General features: G+C 42.6%; 1 protein-coding gene and 1 non-coding gene across 2 annotated transcripts in view; one reads left to right on the forward strand and one right to left on the reverse strand.

Annotated features, from left to right (window-relative positions):
* KIF26B (kinesin family member 26B) overlaps positions 1-25,881 on the reverse strand; it is a 467,067-nt gene that overhangs the window by 260,771 nt on the left and 180,415 nt on the right. Inside the window, exon 3 of the mRNA XM_066381702.1 lies at positions 2,332-2,868. Coding sequence (XP_066237799.1) covers positions 2,332-2,868 — 537 coding nt within the window. The remainder of the gene's footprint in view (positions 1-2,331; positions 2,869-25,881) is intronic.
* TRNAI-AAU (transfer RNA isoleucine (anticodon AAU)) lies at positions 18,924-18,999 on the forward strand. Its single transcript has one exon. It is a non-coding gene; the product is annotated as a tRNA-Ile (tRNA).

A 25,881-nucleotide genomic window follows, 5' to 3' on the forward strand; every position in this document is an offset into this window, starting at 1 on the left:
CTGGGACATAGTCATATAATGGACAGTACTCATAACATGAAATATTATGCTACCATTAGACATCACACTGTAGAAAATATATAATGGCAGGGGGAAATGCACCCAGTATATTAAGCAAGAAAGCAGATCTCAGAATTGAACATAATCACAATTTTACAGATTGTGGGCATACAAAGTGCTTGGAGGAAATAGACCCAAATGTTACACAGTCTATTTCTGGGTGATGGTGCATTTTAAAGTCTTATTTAAACTTTTTAACATATTTTTTATTTTATTTTACAATGGACATGTGCTACTTTTGGTGATTTTCAAAGTAGCATGTTTTGGGGTTTTTTGCTTTGTATTTTTCCAAAGTGAGAAGCAGGTGGCGGCAGACAGACTTCCACATGGGGCCAATCGGGATCCACCAGGCATGCCCACCAGGGGGCGATGCTCTGTCCATCTGGGGTGTTGCTCTGCTGCAACAGGAACCATTCTAGCGCCTGAAGTGGAGGCCATGGAGCCATCCTCAGCACCTGGGCCAACTTTGCTCCAATGGAGCCTTGGCTGTGGGAGGGGAGGAGAGAGATAGAGAGAAAGGAGAGGGAGAAGGGTGGAGAAGCAGATGGGCGCTTCTCCTGTGTGCCCTGACCGGGAATTGAACCTGGACTTCCACATACTGGGCCAATGCTCTACCGCTGAGCCAACCAGCCAGGCCCCTAAGCAGCATGTTTTAAAATTGCAAACAAAAGAATAAAGTTACTCACCAATGGGAAGAAGCTATTCTGTTCCTGCTCCAGATGGTAGTGTTGAAACACGAGACTATGAAGCCCTACCCAGGGTTCCAATGGTTCATCAATACATTTATATCCATAACCTAGAAAATTCTGTCCAGTAGTAAAGTGGCAGCTAGGCCCCTGCAGGTCAAAATAGGAGTCCTCTCCTTAGGTGTGCCATGTCTGAGGAGCCACACTTGGAAAAGATGTGGGAAGGAGACAGCTCGGGGCGGGGGGGGGGGGGGGGGGGGGGAGGGAGCATGGGACTGGAAGCAGCTACAGGAGGAACCCCTTCCTTCAAGTGGGGAGAGCTGGCCTTGGTTCTGTGACTAACTGGGGCCACAGGTCATTCCATTTCAAATTCAAAAGAAAAATCTAACATCTGCCCTGCCTCCCTCACAGGCCAATTGTGGGGTTAAGTAAATGATGTGTGCCATGTATTTGTAAGCTACAAAGCACCCAGGATATTGATGTTTGGCAGTCCAAAAAACGCTCACTTCTTAAAATAATGATCCACTGCTCCCAACTTCTTTGCAAGATGTCAAGAGAAACAATCTACACTCCCTCCTGCACTCTAGAAAAATTACCAGAAAGTTTATCAGCCACATTTAACCCATTTTATGTCTCCCTGTACCTTTGCTCCACATAACAAAAATTACACTAAGTGTTCACTCAACTTGTCTCTTTTTTCTCTTGGGCACAGGGACAGATTAACGTTCCCAGGCTCCCCTAGGGGAAGGTGGGGCCAGGAGACTGGATTTTCACCGCTGAAATGTAGATGGAAGTATGTCCCTTCTAGGTTGGGCCCCCCAGACCCCTGGAGGGATCCTCTACACTCTTTCCTCATTACCTGGCCGGTCATGCAAGACCTGGAGGAAGGCTCTGAGGTCCCTGCAAAGTGGTGACATGTTAGATAGAGGAGCCTAAGTCTCTATATCACAGTGGAAGACCACCCATCAAACACCGAATACAACAGAGATATGAGCAAGAAATGACCTGAGATCATTTGCTACACCATTCATCTTCCCTGACTACTACCCTCCATGACCTTCTCCACTCCACAGTGATGCTTTCGGCTGCTTCCCACATGACTGACACAAGGGACATAGAGAACACATTGATAAGCCCAACCCTCATCCAACAGAAAACTCAGCCAAGAAAAATTGAGTTGTTTTAGACTCCTTGACAGATTTAAGGCACGCTCTCTTATTTCTATAGAAAAACTTGGGAGAATGTGCTAATTTAAAAAGCTGAGAAAAGGAAATGACAAAAGTGGAAAACACATTTGGTAACATAATCACAACAGTATGCAAATAAACAAAGGTTATGGTCCATCAAGGTGGGAGAGGCTAGGAAGGGGTCTACAACTCTTAGTGTAGACAATGAAAGCAGGGCGCTATCATGGATCACTGGCTTCTCACGTATTTTATCTTTATTCAGCAATGCCCATGGCAGGCACATGAAAACACTAGCCTCTGAGTTGGGGAGTTCCCAAAAGGACAAGAGTGGAGAAAGGAAGCATTAGCTACCCACTTCTCTGACCAGCCCCACTCTTTCTTGCTCAGAGGCTACTTACCTGGTAAGGGTACAGGGTGACTCCATTGGTTCTTGAGAGGGACCAGGTGCCGTCCAGATACTGGTGAGCCTGGATGGCCACTGAGTTGAGGATGTTCCCATTGCTGGGACTGGTGGCTATCTGGAGGCTGACTTTGGCCTGATGAGTTGGGGACACACTCTTCTTCTCTGCTCCATTGCTGACTCCAAGGCTATTGGGTTTGCTGTTATGCTTGTTGGTGACAAAGGCTGTGTAGTTGGAGGAGGCATAGGAGGCAGGCACAAAGGCCCAATCCCTGGGTTGCTGGATCCCACCTACATGCCGGGATCCCACCAGGGTGGGGATGTTGGAGAGGGGTGGGGGAGAGCCAGGTGAGCCATCATAGTGCTCACTGCCGGCTGCCTGTTCCAAGGTCAGCACCATCTGGATAGCCTCCTGCTTCAGCTGGTTCAGGTGCGTGGCACAAATGTCACAACGGTTGTCCCTGTCATTCCATGCCTTTCGGATGGTGTTGGGGACCTGGAGCTTGTCATGAATTACAGCCGAGAATGCAGGATCCTAGAGAACACATAAGCAGAAAAAAAGTAGTCTATAATTCAAGTCTAGTACATGCAATTCAGATGGCAACTTACATAAATTAAGCCCCGGATTTATTCAAAGAGTTTGATTGACATCCAACAGAAATGAGGACCAGACTGGCAGAAGAGCCTGTAGTTGACAAACATTTTTGACAGATGCAAGATATTTACAGTGGAGATTTAAAGAATTTTAAATATATATATTTCTAAGCATCCTCCTTAGCAGGCCAATCAAGTAAGAACATTCCAGATTCTTTTCCTTGTGTCTACAAGGATTATAATCATACCTGGATCCTCCCAAAGTGTTCACTAAGTAGGCACAGATGTTTGTCCAGGCATGACAGGGTGAGTACAGTCATTCTGGATGAATACAATATGGTCCCTGGCCCCCTGGGGACCATGGAAAGTTGGTAACAAATGGAAGTGCTACTTGTGACCCAGAACAGAAACTCTATTCTCAGAAAATCTTTTGGTCTCGTTAGCACTCTGTGCTAAGTGCCATTGGAAGAAATCAACAGATTCAGACCAGAGACCCAGCCAGCTCCAGCAGCCCGGCGAACCCTTGCAGACTCGCTCTGTTGAACTCTGCCCCGTGCCAAGCTAGCCATGACCAACTGCATGTATCTGATGTCCTGATCAATTACAAGAAAAATATCTCCTTGACAAACAGTCCAAGTTAGCTTTCCCCACAAACTTCATTTAAACTACTGTTAAAAACTCTTCAGCGTAGAAGCCCATATCTAAGAGAAATGAGAAAATGAGTAAGGATGACTTCTTTTATCAACTTTGCTATAATTTTTCTAGGAATGCAGGATTGCGTTGAGACGTAAGCACTGGGTATGTTGACTGGGTATCAAAATATTGGGGTTCTAGTTCCAGTTTGGCTACAAATTAGCTGTGTGACCTTGAACAACTTAGCCTCATGGAACCTGTCATCTGTCACACAAGGCCATGGCCTCTCTTTGTTGTCAGGTCCTTCATCTACAAAACTCAATTTGTAAGGAAACTGGGACAGAAGAGGACAGTGTCTATCTGTCTGGACAGAGCTCCTCTGCTATACTGGGGCTGGGTTGAACTTTTGAGATTCAACATTTGTTGCAATCAACAAATAATTGAAGAGGCATTTCTCAAGGCGTATCTTCCGCAAGGACATTAGAAGAAAATCCACTGTTCTGAAGTCAGCTCTGATGGGGCGGAAGTCCCATCAGGGCTGAGTGGGGTTGGATGAGCTGAGGACAAGGGAGGTGGCACGGATCACCAGGGCAGCAGGAAGATGCACGGTGGGAGCGTCGTTCGTAATTACGATCCATCTTGATTATGGTCTCCAACATTTTGTTTTCCTTGTTTAACTACCCTGAACAGCTTCTTAGCATGCACTGATTAATTGATTAATAAATCAAGAGGCCTCTTTACACCAAGGCAGCAAGGGGTGGCTCAGGAGGGAGAAACTCAAGACAGTCACATAAAAACAATGGGAAACAGAGAGGCGGTGGGGGGTGGGTGGGGCGGGCACAGGGAGGGAGGAAATGTTGACACGGTGTGCACATGGCATTATATTGAGTTGGACACCTGAAACCTGTATGGTTTTACAAACCAGTGTCTTCCTAATAAATTCAATTAAAAAATAAAAACAATGGGAATCAAGAGGAGATGAAGGTTGATCAAGCCTGGCTGACGCAGACCATATGAGACCTGTCTTGGGTGTCCCGCTTTGTGCATGGTCTCAAAGTACAACCCTGAGCATGTGTCCCCTAACAGGCCCCTTTTGGACCATTGCAGAGCAGACTATCAGCTCAGTTTTCTGGGAAAACTAAGCTCCAAAAGAGTTTAAAAGCTTGGAAAACACCCAGATTTCTTGACCACTATTCCACAATATGTTCCTTCAAGAGCCAAACAGCAGTATTCATCAGTGGGACTTATATTTTTTACACAAACATATAAGGTTTACACCACATTCATCTAGGAAATGGTCATTTATTCAAAAGGAATTTCTTTGGGCCCCCATTTGGGCAAAAATATAGTTTGCTTTTTTTTCCACATAACATTATATAATAAGAATTTTCCCTTATCAATAAATATCATTTGAAAATGTGGTTTTGCCCTGGCCGGTTGGCTCAGTGGTAGAGCATCGGCCTGGCATGCGGAAGTCCCGGGTTCGATTCCCGGCCAGGGCACACAGGAGAGGTGCCCATCTGCTTCTCCACCCCTCCCCCTCTCCTTCCTCTCTGTCTCTCTCTTCCCCTCCCGCAGCCGAGGCTCCATTGGAGCAAAAGATGGCCCGGGCACCAGGGATGGCTCCTTGGCCTCTGCCCCAGGCGCTAGAGTGGCTCTGGTCACGACAGAGCGATGCCCCAGATGGGCAGAGCATCGCCCCCTGGTGGGCGTGCCGGGTGGATCCCGGTCGGGCACATGCGGGAGTCTGTCTGACTGCCTCCCCGTTTCCAGCTTCAGAAAAATACAAAAAAAAGAAAATGTGGTTTTTAATGACCACACAGTGTTCTATCCTTTAGTTGTTTCACCATTCATTTATTCATTTCCACGTTCCAGAACATAATCGGAGACGGGGGAGACCCCTGAGACTGCCGTTTGAAACCAATCCACCCCCATGGCTTACACTCTCAGGGCACCAAAGTATTTGGTTTCGAGAAACCTCAAATTAATTGCTCATTTAGGATATTTCTGTTAACCCCAGTCACCTGGCAGACGTGTGACAGCAAGGAGGCAGACACATGACCAGTGCCATCCACAAATCACAGTTGATTTTGGATCCTTGTGGAATCTGGATTTGTCTCTGACCTCTACAGCTGGATGTCACATCTGCTCTACACCAACGGCACAAGGCTGGGTCTGAGGTCTCCTCTTCTTGGTTTTCACTACTGTCCCTTAAAGCAGTACCCCCGTGACTCAGTATACAGTCATTTGCTGCTCAACTGCCAATATCCTATAACCTATGTTGGCCTCCAACATGCCAAGCTCTGCCCCATGCATGAGAATAATTTCTGTCTTGAGTGAGTTCACAGTCAAGGGGATGTTTGTGGTGCCTGAACTACCAAATACCACGGCCCTGTGCTGCCACCTCTAGTCCAGAACCAACTGACACACAGATACATGGAGCTCAGCACTTCCCTCCTGGTCCTCGAGGCATCGACAAAACCAGCCCGCCACCAGTCTGATCAACATGGCCACAACCAGCCAGGGAGTAGTGCAAGCTCACTGCTGCCTCATTGGAGCAAAGCTGAGATTGGCTCTCTAATAAGTATGCAAGTGCCTCCTGATATCAAAGAGGTGGTCCTAAATTAAGCGACCCTGCTCTGAAACCTTATGTGAGTTCTTATCATCAAAAGCCCCTCCGTAAGTCAAGAGATCCATCTTAGGCAGACTAAAACCACTTTCAAGTGCTTGTCCACACGTTATAAATATTTCAGTGCAGCTCAAAACTTCAAAGAGGAATGGTCCATAGACACAGCTTTCTGCAAGTGCTGGAATAAAGGGAATACTGCTTCAAGGCAAGGCAGTAATAACAGAAAGAAGAGAGCAAAGGAGGCTTCAGAGCCACGATGACTCACACGTGCTGACTTCCCTAAGACACCATAAGGATGGCGGTGGCCCCAGCAGGTGGATGAGGAGAGCACCATCGAGTCAGCTGGCACCAAGAGACACCAGGACCCACAGGAGGAAGGAATTAAGCATACAGTCTGGCATACCCAGCTCAAGGGCTTCAAAGACACTCAGCTTGTCTAGTCCTGGTTCATTCTGGGACTTCGGGAAATACTCAAATAGGAACAGTGGGAAGCCAGGCATAAGTTGAACTTCTGCTTCTAAAGTCTTGATTTTTTATTTCGTCACCTATGGAATGGGGCCATTGGGATATGTATTAATCCTAAATGTTTAAAGTGAAGGGTTCTGTGCTCAAAACACTCCCAGCTTTCAAAAATAACACAAAATTATTTTACCCCACATCTGCCATGAAGAGGAATTTAAAACACTTTACTGGTTAGAAAAATGGTGTAACTTCAGAAGAAAGGTTAGGAATGAATGAACTCCTAAATCTGCCTGATTAGTGACCGCTACCAAAGAACAAAGACAATGCCACTAAATGGTTTTCCAGCCCCTTTAGAAAATGGGTGCCGTGGCCTTTTTCATATGGGTCTCTTTTAGTCTATTGACTTTCTTAACCCTTTGAGCAGTACGAACATTCATGTACGTCCTCGTGTCTCCTGACCATCCAGAGTACGATCATACATGTGTAAGGCAACACTTAAAAAAGGCAAATGTATATTCTTCTTGTTTCCATAAATTGGTTATCAAACAAACATGATTTTAAGTTAATAAAACTGTAACTGGAACTAATTTCATTTTTTGAAAAAAAAAAAAAACCAAAAAAACAACTTACTCCCAGGGATCAGCGAGCATGAAAAAACTCACTACTCAAAGTTAAGTTAACTCATATGTCTTCTGGCAGACTGCTCTAAGAGGTGACGATGAAACCTCTCTTCCATCATGCAGGCATCCAAGCCCACGATTTCAACAGCCACCCATGTCCCAGTGAGTGGGAGTTCTCCACCGCCATCCCTGCCTGACCTTTCTCCTCACCTCTGAGCCTTATCTCCAGAGGCCCCCTGAAAAACATCACCTGGGTGAATACTCTTCTAAATGACAATTCAAAATTCATTTTACTATTTTCCCTAGTTTAATCTTTCATTTATTTAGTTTAAATGAGCTTGTCATCTATTACATCATGGTCATGAAACAAACTCAAGTCTAAGTTTTATAGAGTTTTCCAACTATAATTGTTTTATCTGGCTAATGTGGACATCCTCCTTTTACCTGACTCTTCCTTAAACTATTAGAACAGATTCTCTGGGCCCTGGCTGGTGGCTCAGTGCATAGAGCGTCAGCCCGGCATATGGATTTCCTAATGTTTGATTCCTGGTCAGGGCGCACAGGAGAAGCAACCATCTGCTTCTCCCTCCCTCCCTTTCCCCCTGCTCTCCCTTTTCCCGTCCGCAGCCAGTGGCTTGACTGATTCAAGCATAGCCCCTGGCACTGAGGATAGCTCTGCTGGAATGCATCAGCCTCAGGCACTAAAAATAGCTTGGTCCTCGAGCAGCAGCCCCAGATGGGGTTACTGGGTGGATTCTGGTTGGGGAATATGCAGGAATCTACCTCACTATCTCCCCTCCTCTCACCTACAAAAAAAAAAAAGAAAAAGAAAAGAATAGCTTCTCTGTTCTATTGCCCAAGTGCCCAAAAAAGTAACATTTATATGCAAAGGGTTTTTGTTGTTGTTGTTGCTGTTCTGTTTATTTTTACCATCAAGTCAGCTCATCAGCAAAAAAAAACAAAACAAAAGAAATTCAAAGGAAAACTCTAGATTGGTACTACACACTTGTCCAGCCAGGTTAGACCTCAGCAAGCAGACAATATGCTTGTTTTCCAAGAGCTGGAGCCAGCTATAAATGCACAAAGCAGGGTTGCTATTGTTAGTGAAGTCTTTGGAACTCAAGCAAGGAAACAGGACCACTCCAAAAGCAAACCAAGCCATTTACTAATGTTCCACATTGCTTTCAGTCCCATTTCACCTTCTGAGGGACAGGTCAGTCACTCAGCAACAAATGCCAATGCTGTTTTCAAAGACAGGGTGATTTTCCACTTTATTTTAGCCAAAGTACTACTCTGAGTGCATCCCTCCAAAGTCCCTGGGTCTGTGGGAAAAGTAACAGCTGGAGACAGCATCTAGCATGTGTTGCACAAATCCCTAGTGATGTTTCCTTCTGTTTTATTATTCTAGAGGCCTCCAGTGACAAGCTCAACAAGATTTAAGCTGTTCTTGAAAGGCAGTTTCTTGCCACTTTGTTCTTTTTTTAAAAAAAAATTAATTTTTTATTTAATTGTGTTTATATAGATTCTAGGGTCGCCCCAAATGCACCCTCCCCTCCCCCATATTCCCCTCAACATCTCCCTTGACCCCCTCCCTACAACACCCTCCCCCCTTCCCTTCAGGTTTATCCCATCCTATCATCCTCTTTCCCTCTGTCCTCTTTTCCTCTGGTCCCTTTGATCCCTCCTCTGTCTCAGTTCTGTTCCTCAGTTCTCATTACTCCTTGGATTCCTCAAATGAGTGAGGTCATATGATATTTTTCTTTCTCTGCCTGGCTTATTTCACTCAACATAGTAGTTCCCAGGTCTCTCCATATTGTTGCAAAAGGTAATAATTTCCTTCTTTTTTGTAGCCCCATAGTATTCCATTGTATATATGTACAAAAGCTTTTTAATCCACTCGTCCACTGACGGACACTTGGGTTGTTTCCAGATCTTCGCTATTGTGAACAATGCTGCCATAAACATGGGGGTGCATTTCTTTTTTTCAGTCAGTGATATGGTGTCCTTGGGATATATTCCTATAAGTGGGATGGCTGGGTCAAAGGGCAGTTCCATTTCTAATTTTTTGAGGAATCTCCATACTGTTTTCCATAGTGGCTGCACCAGTCTGCATTACCACCAGCAGTGCAGGAGGGTTCCCTTTTCTACACATCCTCGCCAGCACTTATTCTGTGTTGTTTTGTTGATGAACGCCATACTGACTGGTGTGAGATGATACCTCATTGTGGTTTAAATTAGCATTTCTCTAATAATTAGTGAAGTTAAGCATTTTCTCATATGCCTATTGGCCATCTGTATGTCCTCTTTGGAGAAGTGTCTATTCATTTCTTGTGCCCATTTTTTGATTGGATTGTTTGTCTTCCTGGTGTTGAGTGTTACAAGTTCTTTATATATTTTGGTTATTAACCCCTTATCAGATGTATTGTCGAATATGTTCACCCATTGTGTGGTTAGTCTTTTTATTCTGTTCTTTCTTATTGTCTTTAGCTGTGCAAAAAAAGCTTTTTAGTTTGATATAGTCTCATTTGTGTATCCTGTCTTTTATTTCATTTGCCTGTGGAGATAAATCAGCAAATATATTGCTGCAATAGATGTCGGTGAGCTTACTGCCTATGATTTCTTCTAGGATGCTTATGGTTTCATGACTTACATTTAAGTCCTTTATCTATTTTGAGTTTATTTTTGTGCATAGTGTAAGTTGGTGGTATAGTTTTATTTTTTTTTGCAGGTAGCTGTCCAATTTTCCCAACACCATTTGTTGAAGAGACTGTCTTTACTCTACTGTATGCTCTTACCTCCTTTGTCAAATATTAATTGTCCATAAAGATGTGGGTTTATTTCTGGGTTCTCTGTTCTGTTCCATTGATCTATATGCCTGTTCTTATGCCAGTACCAAGCTGTTTTGAGTACAATGGCCTTGTAGTATAACTTGATATCAGGAAGTGTGATACCTCCCACTTTATTCTTTGTTTTCAAGACTGCTGAGGCTATTTGTGTTCTTTTTTGGTTCCATATAAATTTTTGGAATATGTGTTCTATATCTTTGAAGTATGTCATTGGTATTTTAATTGGTATTGCTTTAAATTTATAAATTGCTTTGGGTAATATAGATATTTTAATGATGTTTATTCTTCCTAACCATGAGCATGGTATATGCTTCCACTTGTTTGTGTCTTCCCTGATTTCTTTTATCAATGTTTTATGATTTTCTGAGTACAAGTCCTTAACCTCCTTGGTTAAATTTACTCTTAGGTACTTTGTTTTTTTTGTTGCAATAGTGAAGGGGATTGTTTCCTTAATTTCTCTTTCTGACAATTCATTGTTGGTGTATAAAAATGCCTCTGATTTCTCAGTATTAATTTTATATCCCGCCACCTTGCTGAATTCGTTTACTAGGTCCAGTAGTTTTTTTGACTGAGACTTTAGGGTTTTCTATATACAATATCATATCATCTGCAAATAATGATAGTTTTACTTCTTCTTTTCCAATTTGGATGCCTTTTATTTCTCTTCTTGTCTGATTGCTGTGGCTAGGACTTCAAGTACTATTTGAATAAGAGTGGTGAAAGGGGGCACCCCTGCCTTGTTCCTGATTTTAGGGGATTGCTTTTAACTTTTGCCCATTGAGTATGATGTTGGCTGTGGGTATGTTATAGATGGCCTTTATCATGTTGAGGTATGCTCCCTGTATTCCCACACTGCTGAGAGTTTTGATCATGAATGGGTGCTAGATTTTATCAAATGCTTTTTCTGCATATATTGAAATTATCATGTGGTTTTTCTCCTTCTTTTTATTTATGTGGTGAATCACATTAATTGATTTACGAATGTTGTACCATCTTTGCCTCCCCAGAATAAATCCCACTTGATCATGATGTATAATTTTTTTCATGTATTGCTGGATCCAGTTTGCTAATATTTTGTTGAAGATTTTAGCATCTAAATTCATCAGGGATATTGGCCTATAATTTTCTTTCTTTGTGTTGTCTTTGCCTGGTTTTGGAATCAGAAGTATGCTCACCTCATAAAAGGAGCTTGGAAGTCTTCCTTCCTCTTGAATTTCTTGAAATAGCTTAAGAAGGATAGGAGTTAGTTCTTCTTTGAATATTTGGTAGAATTCACCAGTGAAGCCATCGGGCCCAGGGGTTTTGTTTTTTGGGAGCTTTTTGATAACTGTTTCGATCTCATTTGTTGTAATCGGTCTGTTTAGGTTTTTTGTTTCTTCCAGATTGATTTTTGAAAGATTATATGTTTCAAGAAAATTGTCCATTTCACCTAGGTTGTTTATGTTCTTGGCATACAGTTCTTCATATATTTTCTTACAATATTTTGTATTTCTGTTGTGTCAGTTGTTATTTCTCCCCTCTCTTTATAATTTTATTTATTTGAGTCCTCTCTCTTCTTTTCTTGGTGAGTCTGGTTAAGGGTTCATCAATCTTGTTTACCTTTTCAAAGAACTAGCTCTTGGTTTCATTGATTTTTTGCATTGTTTCTTTAGCCTCTATGTCATTTATTTCCTCTCTGATCTTTATTTTTCCTTCCTTCTACTACCTCTGGGCCTTACTTGCTGTTCTTTTTCTAGTTCTTTTAGATGAGGGTTAGGTTGTTTATTTGAGCTTTTTTCAAGCTTCTTAATGAATGCCTATAGAGCTATGAACTTCCCTCTAAGGACTGTTTTTGCTGTGTCCCATAAATTTTGAGTTGTTGTATGTTCATTATTATTCATTTCTAGGAATTTTTTATTTCTTCTTTGATTTCATTGTTAAGTCATTAATTAATTAATAACATGCTATTTAGTTGCCATGTGTTTGAGTATTTTTCAGTTTTTTTGTTGTGGTTGATTTCTAGTTTCATGCCATTGTGATCAGAGAAAATGCTTCATATAATTTCAATCTTCTTAAATTTGTTGAGTCCACTTTTCTGCTCTAACATGTGGTCTATCCTAGAGAATGTACCATGAGCACTTGAAAAGAATGTATATTCTGCTGCCTTAGGGTGAAAGGTTCTAAAGATATCTATTAAATCGAGTTGATCTAGTGTGTCCTTTAAGTCTGCTGTTTCTTTGTTAATTTTCTTTCTTGAGGATCTATCTAGTGATGTTAGTGGGGTATTGAAATCTCCTACTATTATAGTATTGCTGTTGATCTCGCCCTTTATATCCATCAAAGTCTGCTTTATATATATAGGTGTGCTCCTATATAAGGTGTGTAGATATTTATGATGGTTATATCTTCCTGTTGGATTGCTCCCTTTATCATTATGTAATGACCTTCTTTATCTCTTACTATAGCTTTGGTTTTAAAGTACATTTTGTCTAATATAAGTATTGCTACCCCAGCTTTTTTTTCATTTCCATTTGCATGAAATGTTTTTTCCATCTTTTTACCTTCATTCTATGTGCATCTTTTGTTTTAAGGTGTGTCTCTTGGAGACAGCATATGTATGGGTCCTGTTTTCTTATCCAAGCAGCTACCCTATGTCTTTTGATTGGATCATTTAATCCATTTACATTTAAGGTTATTATTGATGTGTAGTTATTTATTGCCATTTTATTCTTTAAAGCTGTATTCCTCTTTTCTATATTTTTTTCCCACTTTGATCCATTTACACCATGCCCCATAACATTTCCTGCAGCATTGGTTTGGTTGTAATGAATTCCTTGAGTTTTGGGTTTTTTTGTCTGGGAAGGTTTTTATTTCTCCTTCAATTTTAAATGATAGCCTTGCTGGATAAAGTAGTCTCAGTTGTAGGCTCTTGTTCTGCATTACTTTGAATATTTCTTGCCATTCCTTCTGGCCTCAAATGTTTCTATTGAGAAGTCGGATGTCATCCTTATGGGGGCTCCTTTGTAGGTGATAGCCTTCTTTTCTCTAGCAGCTTTTAATATTTTCTCTTTAATGCTTAGCTTTGGTATTTTAATTGTGATGGTCTTGGTGTAGGTTTCTTTGGGTTTCTCTTTAATGGAGTTCTCTGTGCTTCTTGAACTTGTGAGACTCTTCTTTGCATCAATTTAGGGAAGTTTTCAGCTATGATTTGATTGAATAAAGTTTCTATCCCTTGTTCTTTCTCTTCATTCTTCAGGAATCCCTATAATGCAGATGTTATTTCTCTTCATGTTGTCACAGAACTCTCTTAGAGTTTCCTCAGACTTTTTGAGTCTCTTTTTTTTTTCTGCTCTGCTTCCATGCCTTTGTTCATCTTGTCCTCCAACTTGCTGATTCGATCCTCAGCTTCATCCATCCTGCTTTTAATTCCTTCCACTGTGGTCTTCATTTCTGATATTGTATTTGTCATCTCTGATTCTTTTTTAATATTTCAATGTCCTTTTTATACTTGCTATCTCTTTATTTAGGTGTTCGTAATGACCATCCATTGTTGTTCTAAGATCCCTAAGCATCCTAATAATCATTATTTTAAACTCTGCATCCAGTAGTTTGGTTATTTCCATATCACTCAGTTCATATTCTGGAGGTTTCTCTTGTGGTTTCATTTGGATTGCACTTCTCTGTCTTCTCATTATGTCTGTGTGTTTGGGTATGTTGTTTGTAGAGCTGGTTGAGTCTAGGCTTGGTGTTGTCTTCCTCCAATTTTCAGTTGTGTTATTTCTAGGTCTTCTTCTTGGGTTGGCATCAGCTGTTGTTTGTAATCCACTGTCGAGTTTGGCTTTTCTAGTAAAGCCACTTTGAAGTCTTGATTTGTTTGTTTTCTTCTCAGTTTTCTTAACTCGGTGGTAGTCTTGTTTACTGATGTCAGCAGGGGGCTTATTTGAAACTGTATTCAGGAATGCGATGGGTGTAACCTAAGACTCTGAAGTCCTGATCTGCCAGTTACTCTCTCTGGGGGTGGGGTGCTTTCTCCACTTCAGTAGGGGGAGGTGTATCTCTGATCTCCATGGAGACCTGAGTTACTGCCCCTCCTCCCCACTTCTTGTTTTCAGCTGTGTCTTGTTGCACTCATTGAGCTGGAGAGATATCTTGAGATGGGTGATCCGGAACCACTTTAGTCTTGTGTTATGTGGAAGGATCAACCTCTCCCCCAGCCATAGCCACCTCCAGTGTCCTTTCTTCCTCAAGAATCTCAATGTTCCTCCCAGAACTTCTATCCCCAAAGACAGGTGTCAATATTATCTTTTTTGAATAAAACAGTGAAAGTGAAAGTTTGTAAAAGAATAGATGGCAAACCTCAGGTTTTGAAACTGAACCAAGAATCCAAAAAACTCATTCATAATGAAACATTCAAATATCTGGACTCAAACGTCTCTCAAAGAAGTGGTGCTTTCTTCCAACCATTGGTAACTTTAGAAAAAAGGAGCCAGGTAATTTGGTTAAATCTTAATCAGCTATTGGCAGCAAGGAGAATTTAAACATCTGAAATCTAAGGAGAAAGCCAAAATGCCAACTAATGGTCATAACTTCTTCCTCAGGAAGATTTGGTTTGTCGATTGTTGTTAGTTTACATCTCATTTCCACATGTGCTTGTCAGGATGTGGAAGGTCACAGGGAAATAAAGGGTCATGATAACCTAAAGCTTTCTAACATGAGACTCTACTTACCCAGTTGTCACAGTGAATCAACCCAGAGGAGTTCACTGAAGGCTAACATTAGTATCCCTTACCCTATTATTTAAGAATTCCCAGACCCACAAACAGGGGCTCTGACTACTTCAAAGAAAGGCCAGGGAGTAAAGTCAGACTGTATGACAAGGCAATGACACTGCTGCCTTCATGGGGGAGAGTGGCCCCTAACAGGTTTTGCCATTCTCACTCACTCCTGTGAACTGAAAGAAGTTCCTGAGTGGTTCATCTGTTAGCACAGAGGTCACAAGCATGGCTCCTTCTCCAAAGTTGGGTGGTTGGGACAGGGAAAAGGAGGGGTGTGAGACAGAATACAAGGTGTGTTATAATTAAGAGTTTGCTCCAGGTGAGGCCTGAGACAGCCAAAATGACAAACCACGGCTGTGATAGCAACTCTTCACCAGGATCTGACATCACAAGTGGTCAATGGTCCTACTTCATTGACACAAAACGTCAGTGGAAACTTCCTTCTGGCCTATCAACCGCATCTGGACCCAAGGTTGTCAGCATCACCACTAGTCTGGGTCAGAGACCCAAAGCACTTCACCCAGTGACAACAATCAAATGTGAACACAGATCCTAGTGTGTGAAAAGAACAGGAATGACCGTAAAGGTGCCTAGGTAATGAGTCCAGAGAGACCAAGTGCCACCAAAGGAAGAGATGTTAAATGTCAGACCAAAGCTGTTCTACATAAGAAACCACATTAACCTGGAATGTAGTAACTGTCCAGCCTACCCAATTCAGCTCTGAATTACAGCAAAGAGATGGGTCCTATTAAAGGTGGCATGTGAGCTTCAGTTTGAGTGACTGTGTCCCCCAAAGGAGGGTGCAAGGAGCGCCAAAGGTGAGCGGGATGCCATGAACAGGGCTGCTTGCTGTCACGTGTGGAGAATGTTGCAGATGATAAAATTTACCTGCTTCTAAGGAAAAGAGAGACTTCTAATTAAAGCTTAATATAATTAAGAACAGTTCATGAATTCCCCAAAAGAATAGGTGAGGTACTGCTTAGCACAACCACAGGGAAAAAAAAATTATGTCTATGTCTCATATTTTCCAACTAGATAACATGAACAGGGTCACTTGATTCTTTTAAAGACCTTTGGTTAAGAATGTGAAAGCTCTGAGTTCCTGCTTGGTCACTTAGAAGCTGAGTAAACAGAAGCCAATTTTTAAAAGACCCATTCAAGCTTCCATCTCCTTAAGTGTAAAAACTAGAAACTGACAATCACCCCTATATTATTAAGTAAGGATTAAATGCATTAACACGTGCCACATGTTTAACAGAGTCCTTGCTCCTTAGTAAATGTGACACAAATGGTAGTAATTATCAGTGTTATCCTTCTCAGAATCTAGTCCAGTATCTTATATATATAAGTCAGTACTACAGATGATGATGATGGCGGCAGCGGCAGCAATGACGAGTTCAGGGCTACTGTTATTCAGATGGATTTGGCAAACACTTTTGGAATGAAGAGCAACTTAGAACTGACCTTTGGTTAACCATCTTTTATTTTAGCATGAGTCAAAGTCCTCTTCAAAGAAACCAGAACAAGAATGGGGTCCTCGAATTCCTGAGCTTGGACTGGATGGCTCCTACCTAGCCTTCTTCTCTGTTAAGAGTGGTTCATTTCCATGGAACTCAGAATACAATGCTTCTCAACCAAAAAGTATCCCTACATTCTCCAGTTTGGAGTAGATAATACTCCAAAGGACCTCTGCAGAATGTTCAATCACAGTCACAGAGCCATCAACTGGCCAGGGTCCCCGGGAGAGATAAAGATAGTTTTACATTAGTATAACTATCTTCAAACGTGAAAATCACACTCTCCAGTCTATCACTTGGCCCGGGGGAATTAGGGTCCATTCACAAATAGATAGTTTAGGATAGGAAAGTTCATGTTCAACATGACACAGGAATGAGATGACAGACTTCACAAATATGAAACGCTAACCGGGATCCTAGTAGGACACACTCAAATTGTACCTTTAAATTATTAAAGCCTATCTAGATTAGATGTATTTTTTATGCAGAGGCTCTAATGTACCATCAGATGGAAAATGGATTTATTTTCAATCTGTAAGTAGCTATATTAGTATAAGGCTATTAAGGAGCCTATTAATTATCCAATTATGAAAGTGTTTCTTTTTCCTTTAATTAATTTTGTATGCATGAAATAATGCAGAAATGTCCTTGGCTATGTTGTCAATGAACTTACTATAAAAAATAAAATACCTAAAATTTGACATTGTTGCTATTGTTTTAAAAAGATGAAATGTCGGCAGATCAACTACATATCTTACAACAGACAAATGTTTCTGCTGGTCCCCCTGTGACCTAACCCCTGTGATCCATTGTTTCAGGCCCCATGTAATCTGCCTCAAGCTGTCCTGTCTGACAACTCTCAGGGGTCCTTGTGTGACCCTGCAATACAGTCAGGGTGGGCTCCTCTGTCCCATAAATGCCCCTGCACTCCCTGCCTCCAGGCCTTTGCTTACATTTCTGCCCTGATAATTACCACCCTGCCTCTAAAACCACATAACAACTTGTGGGGGTGATGGGTACCCTCACTATTGTGACAATGGCTTCACGGGTATACACACATGGCCAAACGTATCAAGTAATAATATACTGTAGATGCGTACAGTTCACTGAATGCCAATTATAGAACCATTAAGCTAAAAAAAAAAGTGTTCATCCCTCATAAAACCCAACTTGTCTATAAAGTCTCAGTCTCCAAAGGGATGATTTCCATTCTTCATCTCTGGTCTATTATTCCTGCCACTTAGCAAACACTTCCTTGTTAGTTCCAGTTAGGCGTGCTCTATCTCCACAATCCCAGTAAATTCCTCAGGGGCAGAAACCATGCCGTCATTTTAATAGCAATGACAATGTCTACTCTTGCCCCCAGAAGCCTACTCAAGACAGCAGCCAGAGGGATTCTGCAAAGCCTTAAATCTGATCCTGGCATGCACCGCCCCCACCCAAGTGCCTGCATGCTGACCTCGGTGCCTACTGCTAGTTCCTGGCCCCTTGCTCCTGCCACAGAGCCTCCTTGCTGTTCTCCAGTCACACCCAAAATGTTCACTCCCAGCTCAGTGACTGCACGGGCTCTTCCTTCTGCGTGATGTTCACCTATCACCTTGTAAATGTGGCCTTCCCCGACCACCTAAGTACAGTTCTGGCTTCTCCCCACCATACCCCTGACCACCTTCTCTGCTGTATTTCTCTTGACAGCACTGTCACCTTCTGACAGGCTATACAGTTATGGGGTCTATTTGTGGTCTGCCTCCCCCTGCAACATGTAAACTGGATAAATCCAGGGACTTTGTCTATTTTGCTCACTGCTCACTCCCCAATGCCTAAAACAATGCCTGAAGTGGAGCAGAGTGTCAGTCTCTGGGGAGTGCGCTCCGGAATCTGCATTTTAACAAGCATTCCAATGACTGTGGGAATCTGTCACAGAGGACACAGTGGGAGGGGAGAGAGAGACAGGGAAGGGAGGGGAAGGGAAAGACAGAAAGGGACACCACCTGTCCTTTTCAGGTACTAATCCTTGCTCTGGCCTTCAGAGAGGAGCTGAGGTCCCACCAATGGCAGCTTCCCTGACACCTTAGCGCTGGCAGTGCTTTTTCTGGACAATTCAAGTGATGAGCGGCAACTGGTACTCGGCCCACAGACTACAGGTGTGAAGCAAATGTCTTTTCACCATATCTTCTTCCTACTCCAATGGTTTGTAACTCTTGGTGATTTTGACCCCTAGGGGACATTTGGAAATACTCAGAGAGAGGCATTGGTGGTTCAGTGGTAGAATTCTCGCCTCCCACAGGGAGACCAGGGTTCAACTCCTGGCCAATGCACTTTGTGTGATCTCTTTCACCTGGACTGTGGTGGTACAGTGGATAAAGTGTTGATCTGGAATACTGAGGTTGCTGGTTTGAAGCCCTGCGCTTGGCCGATCAAGGCACATACAACAAGCAATCAATGAACAACTAAAGTGAAGCAACTATGAGTTGATACTTTTCACTTTCTCTCTCACCTCCCTCTCCTCTCTCTGTAAAATCAATAAATAAAATCTTGGCCCTGGCTGGTTGGCTCAGTGGTAGAGCATCGGCCCAATGTGTGGAAATCCCAGGTTCAATTCCTGGTCAGGGCACACAAGAGAAGTGACCATCTGCTTCTCCACCCCTCCCCCTTCCTCTTCTTATTCCTCTCTCTCTAGTCCCCGTCCACAACCATGGCCTCACGTCGGGTGCTGAAATAGCTTGGTTGCCGAGCAATGGAGCAGCAGCCCCAGATGGGCAGAGCATCACCCCCTAGAGGGCATGCCGGGTGGATCCAATCAGGGTGCATGTGGGAGTCTGTCTCTTTGCCTCCCTGCCCCACCACCTCTCAATCAATCAGTCAACAAAATATTTTTTTAAAAGGGAAGAAAGAAATACCTGGAGACATCTGTGGTTGTCACAACTGGAAGGGAGCTGCTGACATCTACTGGATAGAGGTCCAGGATGCTGCTAAAAACCCCATAAAAAGAATGGTTCAGCCCCAAGGGTCACTTGTGCAGAGGTTAGAAACCTGGCCTGAGCCCTCTCCCAGCAGACTTTCTCACCCAACCTCATAGAAATCTTTGTGCAGGACAAAGAGTGAGGTATTCTAAATCCAGATGCTCATTTGGGCTCTTATCTATGTCAGTTTTATTTAAGTGTAGAGAGCTAAACTCTAAAAAGAAAAATTTGATTATTTTGACCCTACAGTTATACCTGACCATCTGCTGGGCAGAGCCACTGTTCATGAGCACACTACGGACACCATGCCTGTTGCAACCCCACACACATGTGGGGTTCAGATCCTGGGCTGGTTCACCAGCCCCGACCTCCCCTCTATCTGAACACACATGCCACTGCCCTTCCTGGTGACACAGGCACTGCTGACAGTGCCACCAGCTGTTTACGAGAGTGTGGTTAGAAAGGCTGATGTGGAACCCAAGGTCCTGTCTACATGAAACCATTCATCTGGTTCGTGGCTTCGGCGGCTGCTTGCGAGCCAAGCCAGTCATTGGTTTCTCTGCCACGGTACCCGGGCTGGAGAGGGCACTGTGGAGGTTGCTATTACTGTGGAGTCACTCTGAGCCTCTGGCCAGATTTCACGCTGTGGCAACCGCAGCTCCCCTGCTAGAGAAGAAAAACCAGCACCATGATGAGAACAACTCAGCTCTAAGACGTCATTTGATGCAACTCTAGAGAAGACCAGAGATTTCTTTCTTCCTGCAAAAACCACATGTATGTGGCACACACTGTGCCAAGCTGGCCAGTTAGGTTTGGTGAGGGAAGTCACAATGGCTTTGTTCCCACTCATAGTACATTAGAAATAATGTCACACACCTCTGGGCAGAGGAAGCCCCAGCAATGTCTGAATGACTAACTCTAAGACCTGGGTATTTGGAGGCCCAGACTCTCAATCAATCAGTTTGGACATGTTTGTTTATATATTTGGGATGGGATGGGTCAATCGTGGAACAGTCCATAATATTACCTACCCTTCTTCTATATAATGATGTTCAGTGAAAAAGTCTGGACTGAAGAGTCACCAACATGAGCTTTGCATCACTGAAACAGCTCTGCATATGGCAGGATGGCAGGGCTGGGGGTGCAGAGGGACAAGAGACTTTATCCAGGGACTTGACCACACTTTTTGGTCAGCTCTGGATCACAGTAACATCTCACAGAGTCAGAGAATCAGGCAACCTTCCTCGATTCCGACTCATTAATCCCCACCAGGGTTACTACAGGGTAGGCAGGGATTTCCAGACATGACTGCGCACAGGTACCATTATGTGGCATCTTTCTTGACCTTCAGGGAAGGTCAAGGGTTTCATAGAGGTCTGTGACACTATATGAAGGACATAATTCTTGGTGAGCCCCTAGTAGAGTCCCTGAGCTGAAACTGGTAGAAAACCCTCAAGAAAACTCCTTCAGAAAAAAGGAGATTCTGATGTGGCCAGTTCTGTCTCCATATCTAGCTCTTGACCAGATAAATGACACTCTGCTCCACCCAGGATGTCCCAGGCAAACTGTGCACACCTCTGGACAGACTGGGGCTCATACCTGACACAGATTCAGATGGGTCCCCAAACCTGGACATTACCAGGACAACTGTCATCATAGCCACTAGGTGAATCAGATAATATTCCTAAGCAAACTGTGAAGGACAATTATTTATGCAAAAAATAATCCCAACACTTTTTCTAGGATCAACTACATGGTCAAGGGGCTATCCACATGATTTTTAAAAACCTTCCAAGAAAAAACCTTTGAAAATAAAATTTTATAAACATTTCAGGTGCAATTCCCTACCGACTCTTTGCAAAAGCTTGTTCTCAAAGGACCACATAATTGTGTTCTTTAAGCTTCAAATATAAATACATTCAATTTTAACTCTTCTGTGTTCGGGACTGCAAATAGAGCCCAGCTGTGTCCAGTGGTCTGATTAACACCAACTCTTTCCACGTTATTACTTACAAGCAGAGTTTTAGTTGCTTTTATTGCAAATAGTATAACCTGATTTATTGTTAGCTAAGCCAGGCCACTTTTCTTAGAACCTAATTCATTAAGCCCATATTATTGAGTCATTATTAAAAACCTTTAAGCCCTAGACAACTAATAACAGGGTGGGAGTTTTTTCGGAGGGGGGGAATTCTAGTAAGTAATTCAACATTAATGAGTGCTATGTTTTTTCAAAGGTTTCAGAAGTAGTAAAATGATATTATTGAAGTTTCCCTTTTAAAAATATGGTGGTGTTTTAGCAAAACCAGTAATCTGCTAATGTTATTTACACTATTTCTGGCTATTACCATCAACTGAAAACATGCTGTAAAAGCTTCTAGAATCTATTATTACAATTTCAGGTGCATTCATAAATGTCTTAAAACTTAAGGGGAGAGGGAAGAAGACTCGCTTGTGTGTTTATGATTCTATTCATCTTGTAAATAGGAATCAATTGACTTTTAAAAAAAAGAAAGTCCTGGCATTCTAAAAGGCATCTGTCTCTGCCTCTTCCTTCAGTGACTCCATGCATTCACCCGACACAGGTTTATTAAGCACCTGTTCTATACCTTGCACAGTGGCAACAGGGCAGTGAACAGCCTGGAGCTCTGCTAAGGGGAAAAGAGCAAGTGCACAATATGCCTGTGGAGACACAGAGAGAACAGGAAGGCAGGGCAGGTAAGAAGGGGCTTTCGGGGTTGGAATGAGTGACTGTTTCATTTCATAGCAAGGTCAGGGATGGTCTCTCTATCAGGAGACACTTGAAAGAGACTTGAAGGAAGGAAGGGCATGAGCTCAAGCAGGCATCTTGGGACAGCATGTCAGGCAAGGGACTGGTAGATACACACATGCACGTGCACACACACACACACTCAGGAAGCCTCCTTCCCAACCCCAGTGGGAGCAAAAGAGAGCATAGCTAGGAACAGCAAGGCTAGAATAGGACGAGCAAGACAGGAAATGGTTGAAAATGAGGTCAGGGAGACTATCAAGTCTAGAGCTCAGGTTCAAGGCCCAGGCTAGACTCAATTTCAGAAGCAAATAGTATTTGGATAATATTTAAAGTCATGGGATGAGAGAGATCACATACGGAGAAGATAAAAAAAAAAAGGGTATGATGACCAACCTCTCTAGGACTTACTTAGGGGAAATAAGGAGGAACCACAAAAAAATTAAATAACCTGAGAAATAACAGATACTGTATTTTTCACTCCAAAAGACACATGGGCATTTTCCTCTCCACTTTTGGGGGGAAAAAGTGTGTCTTATGGAGTGAAAAATACAGTACTTTATTAAATATTTTAGCACACCATTTGGTTCAGAATTTCTTTTTTCTTACTTTCCTCAAAATCCTAGGTGTGTCTTATGGTCAGGTGCATCTTATGGAGTGAAAAATACGGTAATGAGGTAGGAGAAACCTCACCATGATGCTCCGGAAACAGGTGGAGAAAGCATTCAAGAAGGACAGAATGATTAAACAGTAAACACTGCAGGCAGGTCAAGTAAAATAAGGACTGCAAATTCATCACTGTATACTATTCATGGGTAAATTCTTTAATGTTTCTGTTTCCCAGTTTCCCTATCCATATAATGGGGATAAAACCACTACCCACCTTAAGAGTTTAGGTGAGTTAAGACTTGGGCAAATTACCATATTTCTCCATGTATAAGATGCACCTGTTTTTGAAAAATTTGGGGACTGAAAACTGGGTGCATCTTATACAGTGGTTGTGGCATTTCAAATGCCATAGATGGAACTGAGGACAAGGCAATATATGAAGACAGTGATTCATCATCAGCCACAGATGAGGACAAGCTAATGAATGGGAGTTTTGACAGTGATGAGGAGTTGAATGAATTTTATGATGAGTAAAACTTGAGTTCAATAACTTTATGTAATCCTTTTTTTTTCGAGTTTCAGTCCCCAAAGTTAAGGTGCGTCTTATACATGGAGAAATATGGTACTTAGGACAGTGTTTCAGACATAACTTGTGTTCAACTGATGCTTATTGAATGAATAAATGTAGTATAATTATATCACAACTATTGTCTATCACAAAAGTGAAAAGAGAAAAGAGAAGAGAAAAAAGAAAAGAAAAGAAAAGAAAATGCAAGCATAGCAGATCTGGCTAAAGCAGGGCTTGACCACCCCAAGAAAGAATGGCGAGTCCACCAAGAAAATCCTTGGCCTTTCCAGCAGTCCTGCTACAAGGACTGACTGACTGTGGGGGACATTCTGGAGTCTTTTGAACTCTCACCTTCAGTAGTTGTGACAGCAAAGCAAAGACTTCTTTGTTTTCTGGCTTTTGCCACAGAAATCAAAACCACACCTCTGCTAGTTCCTCTCTACAGGTGCAAGGTTGCAATTTCATGAATTATAAGTCAACATCTCACACCCAATACATCTATTTTACTTGAGATTTTGTGGCATGTCAAAAATGTCAAGCAAAAACAAGAATAATAAACCGGATCCTCACAGCTGGCACGAATGAGGTCCTTATCAACTCAGAGAAAGGAACCTGTGTTTATATGCCAATTACAATAGTGACTTCTCTCCTACCTCCCAACTACTGCTAAAAGTCATCTACAGCTTAAGAACTTAGCAAGAACTTGGTGAAAATTTTCTTACCTTTTTTTTTTAAGATTTTATTTATTCATTATAGAGAGGGGAGAGAGAGAGAGAGAAGAGGGGAGGAGCAGGAAGCATCAACTCCCATATGTGCCTTGACTAGGCAAGCCCAGGGTTTGAACCGGCAACCTCAGCGTTTCCAGGTTGACATTTTATCCACTGCACCACCACAGGTCAGGCAAATTTTATGTCCATTTCCATAGCGGCCTTCATTGTGCTGGTTTGGATATAGACCTGTATCCAGGATGATAATGACCTTAGAGCAGGGGTCCCCAAACTACAGCCCGCGGGCCACATGCGGCCCCCTGAGGCCATTTATCCGGCCCCCGCCGCACTTCTGGAAGGGTACCTCTTTCATTGGTGGTCAGTGAGAGGAGCATAGTTCCCATTGAAATATTGGTCAGTTTGTTGATTTAAATTTACTTGTTCTTTATTTTAAATATTGTATTTGTTCCCGTTTTGTTTTTTTACTTTAAAATATGTGCAGTGTGCATAGGAATTTGTTCATAGGTTTTTTTATAGTCCGGCCCTCCAACAGTCTGAGGGACAGTGAACTGGCCCCCTGTGTAAAAAGTTTGGGGACCCCTGCCTTAGAGCAAGGCACACTGGAGGTTATTTCTCATGAATATATACATCAGAGTTGGAAATATATATATATATATATATAGATTTTTATGGAACTTTCTAAATGTTTTTAAGTTTTTAGATATTAAAGTCATTACCAGCTCCAATCTTAAACCTCAAATGAAATGAAATGAAACCATATAAAATGTATTAACTCTCTTCTTCCAATACATCACACCCAAGCAACGAATACACTAAAGATAGAAAAGGAATTCCATCTCCAGATTCAGCACTAAGCAAACTAACAGTAAAGGCGGACACCTGGATTATATATTGTATATATATTCATGAGGTTTCCTTCCAAAATAAACTTGAATCTAAATGCCTAATCTTTACTGTGTGGATCCTGAGGGAAGAGAGATGGTGCCACTCGCAGAGTTAGTCACGGCTGTGCCATCTCCGTGACCTCTCTACGAGCCGCCAGTTGGCCAGCTGGGAAATGACACATTTCATTTAGATGCTTTTTAAGAGATGGAGAGACTTTTCAATGCGGAGAATGCAATTTGCGCTGAAGCAAGTGTGTGAGCGAGGCTTTGCCTCCCTGAGTTTTTATCTGGGTCCCCTAAGATCTTGCCTTCTCTGAAGCTCTCAGCCTTTCCAAGGAGAGCTCCTGGGAACAACTCAGGGAATGATCTAGAAAAACCTTTATAAATCAGGGGTCTCCACTGTGATGGGCACAGCCCTGACTCACCCCAGGTCCTGTTTAATTTCTATACTGACTCCCCTGAGGACTCAGCCTCAGCAGGATGTCACTTCTGGTCTCTCCCCCCACCCCCCACCCCTTCACTATAATACAGTGTGTCCAAAAAGTCATGGTACACTTTTGACCGGTCACAGAAAAGCAACAAAAGACGATAGAAATGTGAAATCTGCACCAAATAAAAGGAAAACTCTCCCAGTTTCATACCTATTCAGTGCAGTGCGATGTGGGCTCACGCACAGATTTTTTAGGGCTCCTTACATAGCAATCCCTTATAGCCTCTACAGACTCCTCACTGACTGATGGCCTACCAGAACGGGGTTTCTCCACCAAACTGCCAATTTCCTTCAACTGCTTATCCCACCGAGTAATGTGATTCCTATGTGGTGGCGCTTCATTATAAATGCGTCGATCGATATTCACGTTGCACTTTGGTCACGGATTCTAATTTAGCGAGCCACAGAACACACTGAACTTTCCTCTGTACCATCCACATCTCGACTGGCATGGCCGTGGGCTGCTCCGCTGTATACATGGTGTTAC

Source organism: Saccopteryx leptura, chromosome 1 (assembly GCF_036850995.1).
Source record: "Saccopteryx leptura isolate mSacLep1 chromosome 1, mSacLep1_pri_phased_curated, whole genome shotgun sequence".
Lineage (NCBI taxonomy): Eukaryota > Metazoa > Chordata > Mammalia > Chiroptera > Emballonuridae > Saccopteryx > Saccopteryx leptura.